At 40.9% G+C, this 20831-nt stretch overlaps 1 protein-coding gene across 2 annotated transcripts in view; it reads left to right on the forward strand.

Annotated features, from left to right (window-relative positions):
- Positions 1 to 20831, forward strand: part of LOC140714284 (contactin-associated protein-like 5) — a 1700882-nt gene that overhangs the window by 1141272 nt on the left and 538779 nt on the right. For both annotated transcript variants that reach the window (XM_073025370.1, XM_073025379.1), the window contains one exon: positions 13458 to 13697. In XM_073025370.1, the coding sequence (XP_072881471.1) occupies positions 13458 to 13697 (240 nt within the window). The remainder of the gene's footprint in view (positions 1 to 13457; positions 13698 to 20831) is intronic.

Below are 20831 nucleotides of genomic sequence, written 5' to 3' on the forward strand. Positions count from 1 at the left end.
ACAAAAAGTTTTGGGAAAACACGGAATTCAAATTTTAAGGGGCATGAACCAGATAAATGATGAGAATCATTTTCTCAGGCTGGGAAACTAGAGGGCACAAGACCATACAGCTCCAGACACATGATGTCACACTCTTAAAAGCCACTTGTCATTTGTTCCTTTCTCTTCAGCAAGATCACTCTCTTGAGCAGAGCCCTTCATATATTGAGGGGTAGAAGGTACAGGTACCTCAGGACATATACCACCAAGTTTAAGAACCCCTCAATCATCAGGCTCTTGAACAAAAGGGGATAGCTACACTCATTTAAGGACTCTGTTACATTGTTAATTCAAGCTCATTATTTATTGCAATTTATTTATATCTGCACCTGTACAGTTTGTTTACAGTTATTGTACTTTAGATTTACTAAGTGTGCTGACAGAAAAAAATCTCAGGGTAGTATGTGGTGTCATGCATGTACTCTGATAATAAATTTTACTTTGAACTTTGATTCAGGAAACACATTTCACAAGTTCTACCCCAATACAGGCCCTTAATACTCCTCATGGCCCAGTCAGTACCAGGGGAAATCACCCACAATTACAGCTTGTTTTTAAAAACAAGAACAGCTATGGGCATTTTATCTACACACCCGCTTCTCTGCTTCCTGTTGACTATTGGGGTTCTATAATTCAGCCCCATATGGTTGACCCAAGAACCCATTAGTTGCAGGCCACAGCCTTAATTCAGTGCAGAGAGGAGTAAACCTTGGGGAGCAGTGAGCTGACCTTTTCAAACTAGCCCAGTGCTTAAACTGGCCAAACGGTGTGTCATTCCTTCCTCTCAGACCCAGGCTTTGCTGCTTCGATATGCTTTCAGGGTCAGGACCCACCACCCCAATTCAGCCTATGCCAGACTTTTCCCACTTAGGCCTGGTGCATAAATCAATCAAACATTGGCTTGTTTCTTGTTCTCAGGACCAGGCCCACTGCTTTGACTCTGTCTTGGTTTGGTTCTGCCACTTCAAATCACCTCCAAGTCTGCTCCAGTAGACTAACATTGGCTTGCTCACAGCTCTAGGGCCTGGGCCCTGCTGAATCATTTGAGCCCATATATACCACATCCTGCACCAATGAGACTTTGGTTCACACCACAAAAATATCAGGTCGTACAGACTTGACTCCAAAAGTGAAGTTACGGGCTATTAATTGCAGTGGTTATTTTCAAGAAAAAGTGTGAGGAATAAGGTAGTTCATCATTGTTTTTACTACCATTAAACCATTGCTATGCTTCACCAGCACCATCTTAAACCTCCATCTCTAAGTACTGTTGTTACATCCTCCCTTATCAAAAATCTACATCCCCTTCTCACTCACCTCTACATATGTCATGCCTATCTACACTTTGAATTCACTTGCCTTACATGTCAAATCTGCTTTCCTTTATTATTCAAGGAAAAGTTCAAGAATCAGGAAATCACGTTGCAGTTTTATAAGAGGAGGTTGAGAGCTTCAAGTTCCTAGATGTAAACATTACCAGTATCCTGTCCCGGTGTAACTACATGGCAAAGAAAGTGCATCAGCCTCTCTACATTAGGAGCCTAAATGAATTTACCCTGTCCCTTTTAACCTTTGATAATTTTTATTGATGCACCAGATCCTGTCCAAATGAATCACAGCTTGGGATGACAACTGCTCTGACTGAGTCAACAAGCAACTGTGAATATCACATGAAGAGAATTGTGGAAACATGTCAGCACATCACAGAAACAGCCTCCACTTCATGGACCTTGTCTACACTTCCCCCTCTCCATAAAGCAGCCAAGATAATCCAACCCCCCCAACCACTAGACATTCTCACTTTTTCCCTCCCATCGAACTGAAGATACAAAAGCTTAAAAACACAAAGATAGTTTCTATATTGCTGATAGAAGCATCAGGGATCCAATCGTAGACCCAGTGATATTAATTGAGTAACAAATCCCAATGTGCAAACAAAGTCAGCATCAAAGTTCAGGCAGAGATCAAAACATCCAGAGAAATCCAACACACAGAATCAGGAAACAGGCAGAGTCAATATTTAGACAGACAGGACAGATACAAATACTGGAAAGGCTCAGGAAAATTCACTGGTACAATCTGGCAACAAACAGGTGAAAACACAGGACTGAATACACTGAGCAACAAACAGGGAGGCAGATGATAGGTGGAGACACAGGTGACAGCAATACAGGTAATAATGAGAAACAGGTGAGTGACAGAGTACTCAGTAATTCAGGGGCTGGAACAGAGCAGGAATTGGGACAGGAGCACATGGCCATACAAAACCACAGACTGATGGCTAGGGGAAAATGCACAAAAAGACAAAGTTCAACTGGAGATTCTGACAAGAAGATTATAGAATGGTTCCTAGCACAATAAGATGGACAATTGGTCTCACAATCTATCTCGTTATGGCTTTGCAGTTTATTGTCTGGCTCTACTGAAATTTCCCTGTAACTTTATACTGCATCTATTATATTTTTTCCTTGCACTACTTCCATTCCCTCCATCTCATGGCAAGAGCAAAGAAAATTGGCTTGTCCGCTTCCACCATGCTTGACATTTTCTTCTGCAACTTAATTCTGCCTCAGCTGACAATGCACTGCTATAATCAATTGATCTATCTGAATGGCATTTAACACAAAACCTTTGTTATTCTACCACAGTAAATGTGACAATAGTAAACCAATTTACTGATTTGAGATTCTAGTTGTGCCACATCTGCAGCATTGCATTAGGTTCTGGTTGGCCTATCATCAGAATGATGTCGAGGATTTGAAGGGGATGTAGAAGAATCACCAGGTTGCTGCCTGGATTAGAGGGCTTGTGCTGTACGGAGAGGCTGGAGAAACTTGGGTTGTTTTCTCTGGAGTTGCAGAGGCTGTGGAGAGATCTGACAGAAGTTGAGAAAATTATGAGAGGCATCAGTATCATTTCCCCAGAGTTGTAATGTCTAATACTAGAGGCCTCATATGTGGGAGGGGTAAAGTTCAAGTTAGGTGTACAGAGTGCAAGTTGTTTTTTTTTAAAAACAGAGAGTGTGGCGGGTTGTTGGGATGCGAGACTTGGGGTAAAGGTACAATAGAAATCTTTAAAATGCATTTAGACAGGTACATGAAGTTGCAGAGAATGGAGGGATATGGACTCTATGTACAGGTAGAAGGGAATATTTTAATTAGGCATGGGTAGGCCAATTTCTTTGGGCTGAAGAGTCTGTTCCTGTGCTGTATGTTGTGAGGAGGGAGAGTTGAGCATGTACAATACCTTAGCTGTAGCTGCATCCTTCACAGCATTCCTTCTGGTCATCACATGGCTGCAGATTCCTGGCCTATTCCCCTTGTTTGCACTGGAAATTGGCATTCACCATCAATGATAAGACCATCTTGTCAGATACATGAAGTTCTAGATTGGGATCTGTCTCCCAAGTAAATGAAGATGCATCTAAGATCTCCCTGTTCCCTGTGACTCCACATATTCTGGTCTTCCAGAGGACCAAATTAGATAGATAGATAGATAGATACTTTATTCATCCCCATGGGGAAATTCAACTTTTTTTCCAATGTCCCATACACTTGTTGTAGCAAAACTAATTACATACAATACTTAACTCAGTAAAAAAATATGATATGCATCTAAATCACTATCTCAAAAAGCATTAATAATAGCTTTTAAAAAGTTCTTAAGTCCTGGCGGTAGAATTGTAAAGCCTAATGGCATTGGGGAGTATTGACCTCTTCATCCTGTCTGAGGAGCATTGCATCGATAGTAACCTGTCGCTGAAACTGCTTCTCTGTCTCTGGATGGTGCTATGTAGAGGATGTTCAGAGTTATCCATAATTGACCGTAGCCTACTCAGCGCCCTTCGCTCAGCTACCGATGTTAAACCCTCCAGTACTTTGCCCACGACAGAGCCCGCCTTCCTTACCAGCTTATTAAGACGTGAGGCGTCCCTCTTCTTAATGCTTCCTCCCCAACACGCCACCACAAAGAAGAAGGCGCTCTCCACAACTGACCTATAGAACATCTTCAGCATCTCACTACAGACATTGAATGACGCCAACCTTCTAAGGAAGTACAGTCGACACTGTGCCTTCCTGCACAAGGCATCTGTGTTGGCAGTCCAGTCTAGCTTCTCGTCTAACTGTACTCCCAGATACTTGTAGGTCTTAACCTGCTCCACACATTCTCCATTAATGATCACTGGCTCCATATGAGGCCTAGATCTCCTAAAGTCCACCACCATCTCCTTGGTCTTGGTGATATTGAGACGCAGCAATTTGTCCCTAGCAATCCTTTTGCTCTTAACGTACCTACAGAATCCCTTAGGATTCTCCTTCACTTGTCTGCTAGGACAACTTCATGCCTTCTTTTAGCCTTCCTGATTTCTTTCTTAAGCGTTCTCTTTCATTTTTTGTACTTCATAATCATCTCATTTGTTCTTACTTGCCTATACCTGCCACGCACCTCCTTTTTTTCTCTTAAACAGAGCCTCAGTATCTCTTGAAAACCAAGTTTCCCTACACTTGTTATCTTTGCCGTATATTCTGACGGGCACATATAAGCATTGTACTCTCAAAATTTCATTTTTGAAGGCCTCCCACTTTCCAAGTACACCTTTGACAGAAAACATGCTGTCCCTGTCAATATTTGCCAGATCATTTTCGTTGGAGCCTCAGCAGGAACGGCGGCTGTACTGTTGGGAAGGATGGCCTCAGTGGGTAAAGCAGTGGTAGCCAAGTTACAGCACAACTGACTCTTTTGCTTAAGAAAGTGGCAAGAAATATTAGAACTACAGTGAATGGATTGTAAGGAGATGAGATATGGATTTCTGCACTTGCAAACAAGGTTCTTAAGGTTTGAAGACAAACTGAAGGTCTCATCAATTGAGGCAATACAGATGAAGATAAGCAAGATGCAGCCACTCTAAAGGCCGCCCAATAGCCAGCAGGAGATAAAAAATATGTAGGCAGGCTGTGGAAAGGTGTGAAAGGAATAAGGTTGCCATAGTGAATGTTTTAACACCCTTAACTTTGACTAGGGTTTCCTATAGAAGAGTATTAGATGGGTCTGTCACATGGACGTGGCAGTGGAACAAACCCAAGTGCTGAACACGGGCGTGGAGGCCAAGTAGGGAGGCGTTGCCATCGTAGCGAGTGTGGAAAGGGTGCCAAGGGCATCTTTACCTGGATTCTTGTTTTTTTGTAGAGAATTCAGGAATGATGCTAGACTTAGAACTGATAGTCCTAAGAACCATGGAATGAGATTACTCATACACAAGTCAACCAATGAACTGGTACCTTCCAGTTGTGGTCACAGGATTCTTATACTGCATTGGTTGATGGAATGCAGGTGTTTGTAGTTATTGGAACCGGGGAATGATTGGGAACTAAACGAGGTGGTTAAGGCCCAATTCCTGAGGAAGATAGTCAGGTGTCAGAAGGGACCATGACAGGGTCGGAATTTCTTCAGTGCATCTAAGAGTGTTTCTTGAAACAGTATGTGGATAATTCAATGAGAGTGACTGTACTTGGCCTTGTTTTTACAAAATGAGCCAGGCCAGGTGACTAGTCTTGCAGTGGGAGAGCATTTGAAAATAGCGATCATAACTCCTTAAATTTTAAGATAGTTCTGAATAGGGTATGTAAAAGCCTTATGGTAAAATACTAAATTGGGAGAAGGTAAAACATAACATTAACAGACAGGAGCTCAGAGAGTTATTTGGGGGCATCTGTTATCAGGCAAGTTCAGATCTGACAAGTGGGAGTTGTGTAACAACAAGCTGGTCAAAGCTCAGGACCAGTATAAGGAGAAAAGACAAGAAAGGGTAATGGAATGCTGAATGATGAGAGCTTAGGAATTTAGCCATAAAAGAAAAGGAAGCCATATAGGACACAGGTCAGATCCCTCTTGGAGTACTGTGCTCAATTCTGGTCACCATGGAAAGATGTGGAAACCATAGAAAGAGTGCAGAGGAGATTGACAAAGATGTTGCCTGGATTGGAGAGCATGCCTTATGAGAATAGGTTGAGTGAACTCGGCCTTTTCTCCTTGGAGCAACGGAGGATGAGAGGTGACCTGACAGAGGTGAATAAGATGATGAGAGGCGTTGATTGTGTGGGTAGTCAGAGGCTTTTCCCCAGGGCTGAAATGGCTAACACTAGAGGGCACAGTTTTGAAGTGCTTGGAAGTAGGCATAGAGGAGATGTCAGTGGTAAACTTTTTACGCAGAGAGAGGTGAGTGCGTGGAATGGGCTGCCGGTAACGGTGGTGGAGGCGGATATGATAGGGTCTTTTGAGAGACTCCTGGATAGGTACATGGAGCTTGGAAAAATTGAGAGCTATGGGTATCCCTAGGTAATTTCTAAGGTAAGGACATGTTCAGAGCAGGTTTATGGGCTGAAGGGCCTGTATTGTGCTGTAGGTTTTCTATGTTTCTATCATTTCTGATACCAGCAAAATTGGCTTTTCTCCAATTTAGAATCTCAACATGCAGATCGGACCTATCTCTTTGCATGTTTACTTTCAAACTGATGGCGTTGTGGTCACTGGATGCAAACTGTTCCCCTACACAAACTTCTCTCACCTGTTCTGTCTCATTCCCTAGCAGATCCAGTATCGCACACTCTTTTGTTGAGACTTCTACATAATGATTAAGGAAACTTTGACAAACTCTTTACCATCTAGTCCTTTTACAGTATGGGATTCCCATAGTGTGGAAATATGGGGAAAGGTAAAATCACCTACTATAACAACCTTATGTTTCTCACAACAGTCTGTGATCTCTTTACAAATGTGTTGCTCGAAAAGCCTCTGTCTGTTCTTGCCAATGCCTGAACTCACTAACACTGGTCCACTCACACTACGGCCATTCCACTTAACCTCGCTTCTTTTTATTGGTCTTTGCTGAGTGCCTAATAGATCGCTTATTGTTGCAGCCACTGAAAAGTCTTGAAAGGTCCCAGATTCTTTTTAAACCTCACATTGGCTCTCCAACAAGTGAGTGCTGGCCATAATTGAATCTTTTAACTTCACAGCTACTTAAATATTTTCTTTATTCCCTTAAAAAAATGCTGCCTAAATAGTTTGTATGTTTGTGTGATTCATGGTGTACTATTTAAACACCACTCAATTATTTGCCTAGATTGTGGAACTTTGGCATAGTAATTGTCTTGACGGTCAGAGAAACCTGAAATTGCTCCATTGTTCAAGATAGATTTGCGTATTTGATGTTATTCATCATGGTACATTTCCAGTTTGTTCAACTTAAATGGATACATGATACCAACATTAAAACGTCACTGTATGGATACTCAGTGGGGCCTTAAGGCATTGCATTTGGATAAAGAAATAGCCTGTGTGGTAAAATTCACAAGCTCAATGTGAATGCCAAATTTCTACTCTGTTGTCTATTTGACCAATGGCTCCTAGCACAATAACAAAAGATGTATTGGTAGTGGTCCTCAGTGTCGATAGAAACACTGAATCCATGGAGCAAAGATTGGCAAAACAATGAAAAATGTTTTTTTATAAATGTGTGATTAATGATGTACTGTACTTTTATATGTAAGTTCACTTGCAAGCCTATTTAAGGTATTAGAATCAGGTTTATTCTCACTGGCATCTGTTCTTTTTTATGGCAACTGTGTAGAGCACAATAGAAAAATTTAAAAAATCAATAAATAGTGCAAAAGAGGAATAATAAGGTACTGCTGTTAGGTTCATGGACCATTTAGAAATATCATGCTGAAGGGGAAGAAGCTGTTCTTAAAACAAAGAATGTGGGTCTTCAGGCTCCCGAACCTCCTCCGCAGTGGTAATGATGGAAAGAGGAAAAGTCTGGTGTGTTAAGTGTCTTTAATGATGGGTGCTGCCTTCCTGAGGCACTTAGAAATGTCACTGTTGGTGGGAAAGGTTGTCCCCATGATGAAACTGACTGAGTCTACAACAGTTTGCAGCCTCCTATGATCCTGTGCATTGGAGGCTCCATTTCAGGCTGTGATGCAACTAATCAAAATGCTCTCAATCTGTACATCTATAGGGATTTGCAAGGTTAATGCAAAAATAAATACTGGCAACAAATGCTTTATAGAAGAAGATTGTTGCAATAAGCTTTGAAGTTTCTAACCTCTTTGAAGAGGTTAGAGAGACTGGGCTTGTAAACGCTGGAATAGAGGTTAGAGAGACTGGGCTTGTACACACTGAAATTAAGGAGATTGAGAGGGGATCTGATTGCAACACATAAGATTATTAAGGGATTGGACAAGATAGAGGCAGGAAATATGTTCCAGATGCTGGGAGAGTCCAGTACCAGAAGGCATGGTTTGAGAATAAGGGGTAGGTCATTTAGGACAGAGTTAAGGAAAATCTTCTTCTCCCAGAGAGTTGTGGGGGTCTGGAATGCACTGCCTCGGAAGGCAGTGGAGGCCAATTCTCTGGATGCTTTCAAGAAGGAGCTAGATAGGTATCTTATGGATGGGGGAATCAAGGGATATGGGGACGGCAGGAACCGGGTATTGATAGTAGATGATCAGCCATGATCTCAAAATGGCGGTGCAGGCAGGAAGGGCCAAATGGTCTACTTCTGCACCTATTGTCTATTGTCTATATCTCCATACTGTAAGAGGCCATCAAATGTAGTATTTGGAAAGCGTTAAGTGCTGAGCTTTAGTAGTACAGTTTTATTGACTTTCTTAGGGTTAGGGTATATAAAGGGTATATCTATAAAGATCATCATGTATGAAATGATAGAAGGTGAAATGTGATTTCCTTTCTTTAAGATATAAATACTGCTATTGAACATGAAGCTTCTTGCTGAACTTGCTCAATAACAAAGATCATAAGATATAGAAGGAGAATTTGTCCATTCAGCTCATCAAGTCTGCTCTGCTATTCAGTCATGGCTGATTTATTATCTCTCTCAACCCCATTCTCCTGCCTTCTCCCTATAACTGTTAAAAATTAAACCTGTGCATTAAATACACCCAATGACTTGGCCTCCACAGCCATGCATGGCAATAAATTCCACAGATTTACTATCCTCTGGCTAAAGGAATTCCTCCTCATCAGCAAGAAGGGTTTTGATAGCCGTAAGATATTTAATGGCACTTAAAAAAGAAATACCAGACAACTTGTTATCTATAATTGCTTGTACAAATGATGTAATGTAACAGCTACAACCTATATCTCAGTTCCAAAATTCCATTTGTTAATAGATCCAAATTCTGAAAGATTCCTGTGCAGCGCAGCCACTGACTAATATCAAACTGATAGTACCTGAATTTTCTTTATTTCTGTGTGTGTGTTTGAATAGGTCTTCAGTATTTCATCCATCTACGAGGAGTGATTGATAAGTGTGTGGCTTAAGGTAAAAGGAGTCAATTTTAGAAAACATAGTACATTTATTTTTTAACATACCTCATCTCCTTCTACCATAGGCCACGAACATCAATCACCCTGATGAATTATTAGCTTCAAACTTTCTGTATAATCAAAGAGTTGAAGTGCATGTGCATGTAACAAGAGCCGTATAACTCATTTCCTTCTACCATAGGCCACAAACTTATCAATCACCCCTCGTATTTGCTGACACAATTCTGTGCATCTCAAGATAATGACGTTGAAGATTTGTTTTGGGCCTTGTAGTGATAAAAAGTAAATTACAACAATTTTGTCCATAAATTTGTTCTTAGTTTGTTGTGGCCATGCATGATGCTCCACTTCTACAAATCCATGAAATAGCACCACAAACTGGATATTTCCAGGCATTTACTTTATCCTGTCTCTGTTCTTTCTCATGTTACTATGGCTGGCTTTTTAGGGCAATGCTCACATTACACCCTCGAGCAATTACCATGGAGACCTGTTGAGTAGATAGAGAAGCATAGGGAAATCAGACAGAGACTCATACTTAAAGTTGAAGTTTAGGTTTAATTATCATTCAACCATACATTAATATAGTCAAATGAATCAGTGTTCCTCTGGGGCTAAGGTGCAAACCACATAACCAACAGCACACTGCACATAGTACTTAGCACAAATAGTGCATATGGTTTTGATTTCTGAGAAACAGTCACAAAAAAAATACCCAAGTCCCTGCATGCCTTGACTGTAGATTGATGGTAAGTTCTTCTGGTCCAGCTTGTTCTTCCATTAAACGAACACTGGAGAGCAGCATCGAGCGAACACGGGAGAGCAGTACCGAGCGAACACTGAAGAGCAGCACCGAGCGAACACGGGAGAGCAGCATCGAGCGAACACTGGAGAGCAGCACTGAGCGAATACGGGAGAGCAGCACCGAGCGAACACTGGAGAGCAGCATCGAGCGAACACTGGAGAGCAGCACCGAGCGAACACTGGAGAGCAGCACCGAGCGAACACGGGAGAGCAGCACCGAGCGAACACGGGAGAGCAGCATCGAGCGAACACTGGAGAGCAGCACTGAGCGAATACGGGAGAGCAGCACCGAGCGAACACTGGAGAGCAGCATCGAGCGAACACTGGAGAGCAGCACCGAGTGAACACAAGAGAGCAGCATCAATAGGAAGGGCCAAACCCCAACCCAGTATGGATTCCAACAAGCCTACAGAACCCCTGCTCACTCACAGATGGCCCCGGCATCTCCACCCCTGGGCAATTGCAGCAGGCAATCTACGGCATGGGCCTGGTCCTCACCAAACCAAGGCAAAGCAGCTTCCCTACTGTCAGTCTCTGCAATGAATCAGTGAATTGCAGTTGCAGTATGCAAGGTCCAACAGGGTCTTGCAATCACAAGAAAAATGTCCAACACAATCACTCAGTCCGTTTGTTGGACAGTGCACTTTCCCGGCACAATGGTACACAATAAATCCAGCTCCATCACTATTGAGCAATTCGCTGATGGAGTGAACCTGCAGTACATGATGTTCTTAGTATCCAGCAGTGATGTGATCATAAAAAGGACATACAATACGAACAAATTCACGCTTGACTGGACCAGAGCAGCAACTGCATCCAAGCTCATCTCATCTTACCGAAAAGTTGGGATTCATTGACACTCATGAAGATTAGACATTTAGGAACAAGCTGATTAGTTGTCCACCATGATCCCAAACATCTTTATTGTCACTTCTTGGAGTTTTATGAGCATATGAGGCATTCTCAAATAAAAGATGCATAGTTCAATATTACATGTTGAAGAACCAAGGGTCAAACATGCTTCTACTTCCATTGATGTTGCCTTATCCCAGTGAGTTATGTTCAGCACCAGATTACCCAACTGATCTTTCCATTCTGTGCGATTCTTACTATTTCCCATTCCCATCTTCTTGCAAAGATTAAGAGGTTAGCTTTATTTGTCACATGTCTATCAGAACATACAGTGAAATGTGTTGTTTGTGTCAATGACCAATACAGTCTGTGATGTGCTGGGAGTGTTGCCATGCTTCCAGCACCAACATAGAATGCCCGCAACTTACTCACCCCAACCCATAATCCTTGGAATGTGGGAGGAAACCAGAGCACCCAGAGAAAACCCATACATCCATGAGGAGAATGTATAAGCTCTTTACAGACAGCAGCAAGAATTGAACCTCAATCATACAGCTGATGCTGTAAAGTATTATGCTAACTGCTATTCTATTGTGTTGCCTGTTTCAATACAACATCAATAAATACTGTGCTGATCTTGTACTCTTTCATCAATTGATTAACTTTAAGGGGCTTCTATTCATCAATTAACTACCCCAATTGTAATTTGGTTTATTATCGTCACATCTATTAGATACAATGACAAGTTTTGATTGTATTGCCATCTATACAAATCACTTCATTGCATTAGTACATTGAGGTTACTGTATATAAGTGAAAAACAATAACAATGCAGAATAAAGAGTTACAGTTACAGACAAAATGCAGTGCAGACAGTCTTTGGAGAGGGTTCAGAGGAGCTTCACAGAGATTATTCCGGGAATGAAAGGGTTATCATACCATGAACATTTGAAGGCTCTGGGTCCATACTCGCTGGAATTTAGGAGGATGAGAGGGGATCTCATTGAAACCTTTCGAATGCTGAAAGGCCTAGACAGAGTAGATGTGGAAAGGATGTTTCCCATGGTGGGGAAGTCTAGGACAAGATGGCACAGCCCCAGGGTAGAAGGGCATCCATTTAAAACAGAGATACAGAGAAATTCCTTTAGCCAGATGGTGGCGAATTTGTTGAATATATTACCACAGGCAGCTGTTGAGGCCAGGCCATGATTGACTGACAGAGCAGACTCAATGGGCCAAATGGCCTAATTCTGCTCTAATGCCATATTTTTATGGTCTTATGGTAGTTAAGATGAAAGGCCATAAATAGGTAGATTGTGAAGTCAAAAGAGTCCATTTTGTTGTACTAAGGAACCATCAATAGTCTTATAAGAGCAGATTAGAAGCTGTTCCTGAGCATGGTGGTACGTTCTTCTCTATCTTTCACTCTTTTGAACTGAGAAGTGCAAAATAGCCTTTATGAAATGTTTCTCAAAAATTAAACTATCCTGGAGCCAAAACTTGGTCAAGACAGCAGATTTGCTCCACTTTGCATCAACCCAAAACTTCCACTACTTCATTATTGATCAATACATTCTTCTTATTTTTCTCCTGAACAGTTTAGACTACCTTGTAATTCCATGAGGCAAGACAAGTTCAATTAATAAAAAACAAGAAAGTAAAAGTGAAGACAGTAATTGAAAATTCTCACAGCAATTACATCGTTCACATCCTCACATACTATCAACGTTCATAATTTGTCCCAAAACTCATCCATTTAAATACTATTCAAAAACATACCTGGCTTTAAATATCTCTTTATTTTGCAAATTCTGATTGTATTCCTCCCACCCACAGACAAACTAGTTAAGAAAATGAGCAGAGAATTGTCTGAAAAAATCATCTTTCAGAAAATTGCATTTCTAATTTTCTCACTTACAAACATGATTTTTACAATGTGATTCCAATAATCTAAAGACATAAGCATCTAATTAATACATTTGCATATTTAATATTACATTACTATGTCTGAGGTAAGTTACAACAAAATAGAAATTTGAAAAATCAATTATTACTTCAAAATATGCCAATGAACTGGGTTGAAATTTAGTTAATTGGTCACATTTTATATACCATTCGAAGTATAAAACTCTAATATTTAAATGTGTTTCTTCCTAGCAGAAATCTGTTGAGATGAGTAGAACTAATTTTATGTACTGATATAAATTATTTGTATTTCTTTTCACTGGAAATTGTAGCAGTCTAAAACATCATTTGAGCTGAAGATATTTTGTACATTGAGCTTAGGTAATTTTGCTAACAAAATTTATAGCACCAAAAATAAGAAACATATCTTCCATTCCATCCCACATCTTGATCATTACTCTATTGCTGTTACAGGAGTTTATTGTTCTGCAATAATCTTTCTGCAGGTGGAACAGCCTCAAGACAGAAGGGCTTCCTAGGATGCATTCGCTCCTTACGGTTAAATGGGGTCACCCTTGATCTTGAAGAAAGAGCTAAAGTTACCCCTGGAGTGAAGCCTGGCTGTCTGGGACATTGTAGCAGTTACGGTAACCTGTGTCACAATGGAGGAAGGTGCATAGAGAAATACAATGGCTATTTATGCAACTGTAGTCACTCTGCCTACAATGGTCCATTCTGTAAAAAAGGTAGGAAAATAGATTCCCAATAGGTAAGCAACTATTTTAGTGGTTCGATCCTGTCATTTCTGATGCTGAAATTTGTTGGTTCAAGTCTTACTGCAGGACCTGAGCATAATGAGTTAGTTTTACAATTTAGTGGAATACAGTGGATTCTGATTAATTATGACATATCAGGACTGGTATATTTTGGCCCAATTAAGCGGCTGCCTCAATTAGCCAAAATTTCATGGAATTAGTTAAAAAGGTATCATCATTATCATTATGTGCCATATGGTATGACGTGGGCAATCATAGTCTTCTATTTTTCCATGATTATGATTGTTCTTGACAGATTTTTTTCTACAGAAGTGGTTTATCATTGCCTTCTTCTACAAGATAGATGACCGCAGCTATTATCGATACACTGTGCGTCTGGTGTCAGTACTCACGTAACCAGAACTCATGATATGCAGCAGCTGCTCATACGACCATCCACTACCTACTCTCATGGCTTCAGGTGACCCTCATTTGGGAGCTAAGCAGGTGCTGCGCCTTGCCCAAGGGTGACCTGCAGGTTAGCAGAGGAAGGTGTGCCTTGCACCTCCTTTAATAGAGGCATATCTCCATCCCACCACCCATAAAGAAAGTATAAAGAAGACAGGGCACCGATAGCAGACTTCTTCTGCGAGTGCATCACTCCAGGAGCAGATCCGTGGATAGGTCAGAGATTAGCCTGTCCAAAACAGGGAGGAGGAGGCAGAGTGGAGCATAGAAGAAAAACTTCAAAGAAGTCTGATGTTCCCTTTTACCAAGGCACAAAGAACAGAGCAGCTGCTCCATGTCTCGCACAGAAGGTGTGTTACAGTGCACAGAGAAAATGTGAGCTGATCAGTTACACAGTCTCAGACAGCAGAGACACTTGATTCCAACACAACTGAAAAAGGCATAAAAAAGACAAACTTTAATTTAATTGAGTAACAAATTATGTACTTACGTGGAATACAGAACAAATTATAACACAACCAATATGACTACAGAACTACAAAACTATGTATTACTTCCTGATTGTTCTTGATGGTGGAATTCATTCAGAGTAGGTTGCCGCATTCTATTGATTGACTGTAAATGAACAAAATCAGTACAGACACCTAATGCAGATAATGAACTGCCTTCATATGATGCTCATATGATGCTTTTGATGGTTGCATCTTCCAAATCTTTATTTTCATTATAACATTCAACATGATTGCCAATACCTTCAAGTTTTTCACCCCTGGCCTTTTCCTGGAATTACAAGCCCAAATGCTTGAAATTGCAGTAAGCAAAGCAGTTCTAAATTGTCTTATTGCCTATTTCTTGCCTACGATCAGTGACAAAAAAACACTGCTTTTTGAACATGAACACACACAATTGACACTATTTAAAAACTGTCCATTCCAAGCACAGTTCAGTGTCTAACGGCCACATGAGTGCACACAACTGACACTAGACAGAAATTATTCAACAGCAGTCTCTGTCTCAATTAAGCAGTGCAGTGTCCCAAATAAATGAAGGGAATCCCAGCTATTTTCTTAATTGCTTTTTGTTCTTTAAGATATGTCCAAATAAGAGGCTGTCCTAATTAACCGACAGCCTGATTAACTAGAATCCTAAGTATATGGGAAGTATTGAGCTTACTTAAGTCCTCTTTTCCAGGTGAAGTGTTAATCTGATCCCCTACCAGTTACATCAAGTAGATGTAAAAGATTCCAACTGTGCACTAAGGAATTATGAAAAGGAATTTATCTGACAGAGTGAAGCCATCATACAGTGAGTAAAGTCATAGAATATACAGCATGGAAACAGGTCCTTCATCCAATTCCTCCATGCCAACGAAGATACCTGTCTATGCTAGTCTGATTAGACCACAAGACCATAAGATACAGGAGCAGAATTGGGACATTTCGCCCATTGAGTCTGATCCACCATTTCAACATGGCTGATCCATTTTCCCTCTCAGCCCCAATCTTCTGCCTTCTCCCCTTAGCCCTTCTTCCCCTAAATAATCATGAAACTATCAACCTCTGTCTTAAATATACTTATTAGCTTGGCCTCCACAGCTGCCTGTGGCAACAAATTCTACAGATTGACCATTCTCTGGCTAAAGAAATTCTTCCTCATCGCCGTTCTAAAAGGATGCTTCTTTTCAGATTCAGTTTATTGTCATTTAGAAACCACAAATGCAATGCACTTAGAAAATGAGACAATGTTCTCTGGAATGATATCACAAAAAAAGCATACGACAAAACAGACCACACAAGAAAAACCACATAACGTTTGGTAATCCCCAATCCAGAGTCCGGAGAGGCTGCTGTGTATCAATATCGCACTACCATCTTAGCACGTTCCCCGGAAAGGAACTCCAAATCCAGCAGACAAAACAAGACTACCCAGACACACCAAGTCAAGAGACCAGCACTACCACCCAACAAACCAAAAACCTACACAAAATCACATAGTTATAGTTAATATTTAGTTGCAACAGTGCAGACAGTACCATAATTGACAAAAGACTGACAAAAATCACATAATTATAACATTTAGTTACAACAGTGCAGACAATACCATAATTGATAATAGACTAACTGACAAAACCCACATAATTTAACATATAGTTCCAACAGTGCAAAGCAATACCATAATCTGATAAAGAGCAGACCATGCAGGCTGTGTTCTTTGAACCCTCTCCAGTGTCATCAAATATATTTTTTCTAAGATAAGAGGTCCAAAACTGCTCACAATACTCCAAGTGAGGCCTCATCAGTGCTTTATAAAGCTTCAACATTACATCCTTGCTTTTTTTATTCTAGTCCCCTTGAAATGAACGCTAACATTGCATTTGCCTCTCTCACCTCTAATTCAACTTGTGAATTAACCTTTCGGGAATCCTGCATGAGGACTCTAAAGTCCTTTGCACTTCAGATTTTTGAATTTTCTTTCTATTTAGAAAATAGTCTTTGCTTGTATTTATTATATCAAAGTGCCTGAGCACAAACTTCCCAACACTCATTCTATTCTATCTGTCACTTCTTTGGCCATTCTAATCTGTAACCTCTCTACTTCCTCAAAACTACCTACCCCTCCACCTATCTTTGTATCATCTGCAAACTTGGCCACAAAGCCATCAGTTCCATCATCCATATCATTGACATGGAAATAAATGGTCCTAACACAGACCACTGTGGAACACCACTAATCACTGGCAGCCAACCAGAAAAGGTTCCCTTTATTCCCACATTTTACCTCCTGCCAATCAACTAATGCTGTAACCATGTTAGTATCTTTCCTGTAATACAATGGGCTTTTTTAAAGCAGCTTTATGTGTGGCATTTTGTCAAAGACCTTCTGAAAATACAAGTACACATCATCCACCAATTCTCCTTTGTTTATCCTGCTTGTTATTTCCTCAAAGAATTCCATTAGATTTGTCAGGCAATATTTTCCCTTGGGGAAACTATGTTGACTTTGGCCTATTTTATCATGTGCCTCCAAGTACCCCAAAACCACATCCTTAGCAATCAACTCCAACATCTTCCCAACCACTGAGGTCAGACCAATTGGCCTATAATTTCCTTTCTTCCCTGCCTCTCTCCATTCTTGAAGAGTGGAGTGACATTTGCAATTTTCTATTGTTCCAGAACCATGCCAGAATCAATTGATTCTTGAAAGATCTTTACTAATGCCTCCACAATCTCTTCAGCCAGCTCTTTCAAAGCTCTGTGGTGTACACTTTCAGACCTTTCAGTTTCCCAAGAACCTTCTTCCTAGTAGTAGTAACTTCACACCCTTCTGCCCCAAACACACTCAAATTAGTGTCTTCCATAGTGAAGACTGATGCAAAATACTAATTAATTGTGTCCACCATTTCCTTGTCCCCCATTACCTTCTTCTCCAGCATCATTTTCTGGTGGTCCGATATCTTCATTCACCTCTTTTACACTTTACATATTGGGTGAAACTTTTGAATGCTCTTTAATATTACTGGCTAGCTTACTTTAATATTCCATCTTTTCTTTCTTTATGACTTTTTTAGTTGCCTTCTGATTGTTTTTGAAACCCACCCAATCCTCTAACTTTGCACTAATTCTTACCCTATTATATGCCGTCACTTTGGCTTTTATGTTGGTTCTGACTTCTTTTGTCATCCATGATTGTGTCATCCTGCCTTTGAAATACTTCTTCCTCTTTGGGATGTATATATCCTGCACCTGCCAAATTTCTCTCTGAAATTCCAGCCATTGCTGCTCTGCCATAATCCCCACTAGTGTTCCTTTCCAATCAGTTTGGGCCAGCTCCTCTCTCCTGCCTCTATAATTCCCTTTACTCCACTGTAATACTGATACATTTGACTTTACCTTCTCTTTCTCAAATTGCAGAGTGAATTCGATCACACCATGATCATTATTATGATTCTGTTCCTTTACCCTAAGCTCTCTAATTGATGCTAGTTCTTTGCACAACACCCAATCCAAAATAGCTGATCCCCTTGTGGGCTCAACCATGAGCTGCTCTAAAAAACTATCTCATGGACATTCTAGTAATTCGCCTTCTTGGGATCCAGCACCAAGCAGATTTATATGCATATTGAAATCCCCCATGACCATCATAATATTGTCCTTTGAGATGCATTTTCTATCTTCCTTTGTAATTTGTAAACCACGTCCTTACCACTATTTGGGGAGTGTGTATAGAACTTCTATCAGGGTCTTTTTGCCTTTACAGTTCCTTAGCTCTACCCACAATGATTCAACACCTTCCAATCCTATGTCACCTCTTTCTCATGATTTGATTTCATATTTTACCATCAGAGCCAACCCTACTTGGCTATATTTTCAATTCAATGTGTATCCTTGGATGTTAACCACTCAGCTATAATCTTCTTTCAGCCCAATTCAGTGAAGCCCACATCATACATGCCAATCTGTAACCATGCTACAAGTTCGTCTACCTTATTCTGTGTACTGCATGCATTCAAATATAACACCTTCAGTCCTGTATTCACTCTTCTCGATTTTGTCTGCCTTTTACATTACAGCTCATCCTGTTGACTGCAATTTTGCCCTTTCATCAGCCTCTCCTTGCTAGCTGTCTCACTACACACTGCCTCTGTTTGTAAACCAACTACCTCATCCTCAGCACCATCACTCTGGTTCCCATCTCCCAGCCAAACTAGTTTAAATCCTCCCAAATTGCTCTTCTGGTAAACCTGCCTGCAAGGATAGTGGTCCCCCTTGGGTTCAGGTGTAACCCAGCCCTTTTGCATAGGTTGTACCTTCCCTGAAGAAATCCTAATGATCCAGAAATCTGAGCCCCTGCTCCCTGCACCAGTTCCTCAGCCACATATTCATCTGCCAAACCATCCTCACTGGAACATGGTATGGGCAGCAATCCAGAGATTACTACCCTGGACGTCCTGTTTCTCAGCTTTCTACCTAGCTCCATGAAATCTCTCTCCAGGATTTCCGTTTGCCAATGTGTAGCTGCTATCACTCTGAGCCTTTCCTATCCATGTCCATATTCCTTTCTATAAGCAGTATTGTCTGGCCCTATAAGCCACATGATTTTCACTGCATAAGATATATTCCTTTTTGTTCCAGCCAACATGCACCCCCACCTTCACTGCTACATTGTTTCTCTCTTCCTCAGGTCTGAAGCAGGGTCTCTCATCTAAAAATCTTTCCTCATGTTGTCTCAGAACCATATGTGTTTAAGCAGCTCATATAGGTTTGTCAACCTGGCAGATACAACAAGCTTCTCAATACATCGATCAAGAAGTTAATGTACTGGTAAATGCTGCCATTCAACCACTTTGACTTGTTCTACCACAGATATTCTTTTGTACTACACATCCCTCCTCACCTTATAAGACCCTAAGAGATAGAAGCAGAATTAGGTTATTCAGCTCATCAAGTCTACTCTGCCATTGCACCATGGCTGATTTGTTATCTTTCTCAACCCCATTCTCCTGCCACCTCCCTGTAACTTTTGATATCGTGATTAATCAATAATCTGTCAACTCCACTTTAAATATACTCAATGACTTGGCCTTCACATCTGCCTGTGACAATGAATTTCATAGATTCATTATCCTCTGGCTAAATAACTTCTTCTTCATCTCTGTTCTAAATGGATATCCCTCTTGTCTGAAGCTATGCCCACTGGTCCTAAAAGTACGCACTACAGGAAATATCCACTCCATCCAGACATTTCAACAAGATTCCACCCTTCATTCTTCTAAACTCCAGTGAGTACAGGCCCAGAGCCATCAAACTCACTTCATATGTTAACCCTTTCCTTCTCAAAATAATTTTCGTGAACCATCTCTTGACCATCTCCAATGCAGACATGTCTTTTCATAGATAGGGCCCCCAAAGCTGCTCACTATTGAATTGAGTTGAATGATCTTTATTGTGATTATACATAGGTACAATGAAACTCTGTTTGGCTTCCTCTGAGGCAATTAAATAAAACAGTAGATAAAAACAAGACAGTAATAGAAAAACAGAGATAAGTAGCAGAAAATAAATTGCAGCAGCACCAGAATATCACAATAATGCACAAAGTGCCATTAGTGCAAGTATTTGAGTCCTTGTGTGTGCTCACAGTTTCAGTCATTGTTCTGTGGGAGTGGTGTGATGGAGGCCACAGCTCTGGGGTAGAAGCTGTTCCTCTGTCTATTTGTTCTGGCTTTTAGTGTCCTGAACCTTTTGCTGGACAGCAGCAGGTCAAACAAGGAGTGGCTGGGGTGTATGGTGTTTCTGGTTATGGTGATTGCTTTCCTCCTGAGTCTGCTGGAGTAGATGGTGTCCAGTCCTGGGAGCTCCATCCTGACAATTCGCTGGGCCACCTTCACCACGCGATGCAGGTCTTGTCGCTCAGCGGCTGTGCAGCTGACATACCACACTGTGGCACCGTTGGTCAGAATGCTTTCAATTGCGCTTCTGTAGAAGTTAAGCAACAGCTTTTGTGGGAGTTTGGCCTGTTTCAGCTTTCTGAGGAAAAGAGTCTTTGTTGTGCCTTTATTACAAGCAGCGAGGTGATGGTGGTCCATGTCAGCTTTTTTGACAACTTAACTTCAAGGAACTTTAGGTTTTCCACACTTTCCACCACCTCTCCATGTAT

This window comes from Hemitrygon akajei, chromosome 2 (assembly GCF_048418815.1).
Source record: "Hemitrygon akajei chromosome 2, sHemAka1.3, whole genome shotgun sequence".
NCBI classification, from domain to species: Eukaryota; Metazoa; Chordata; class Chondrichthyes; order Myliobatiformes; family Dasyatidae; genus Hemitrygon; species Hemitrygon akajei.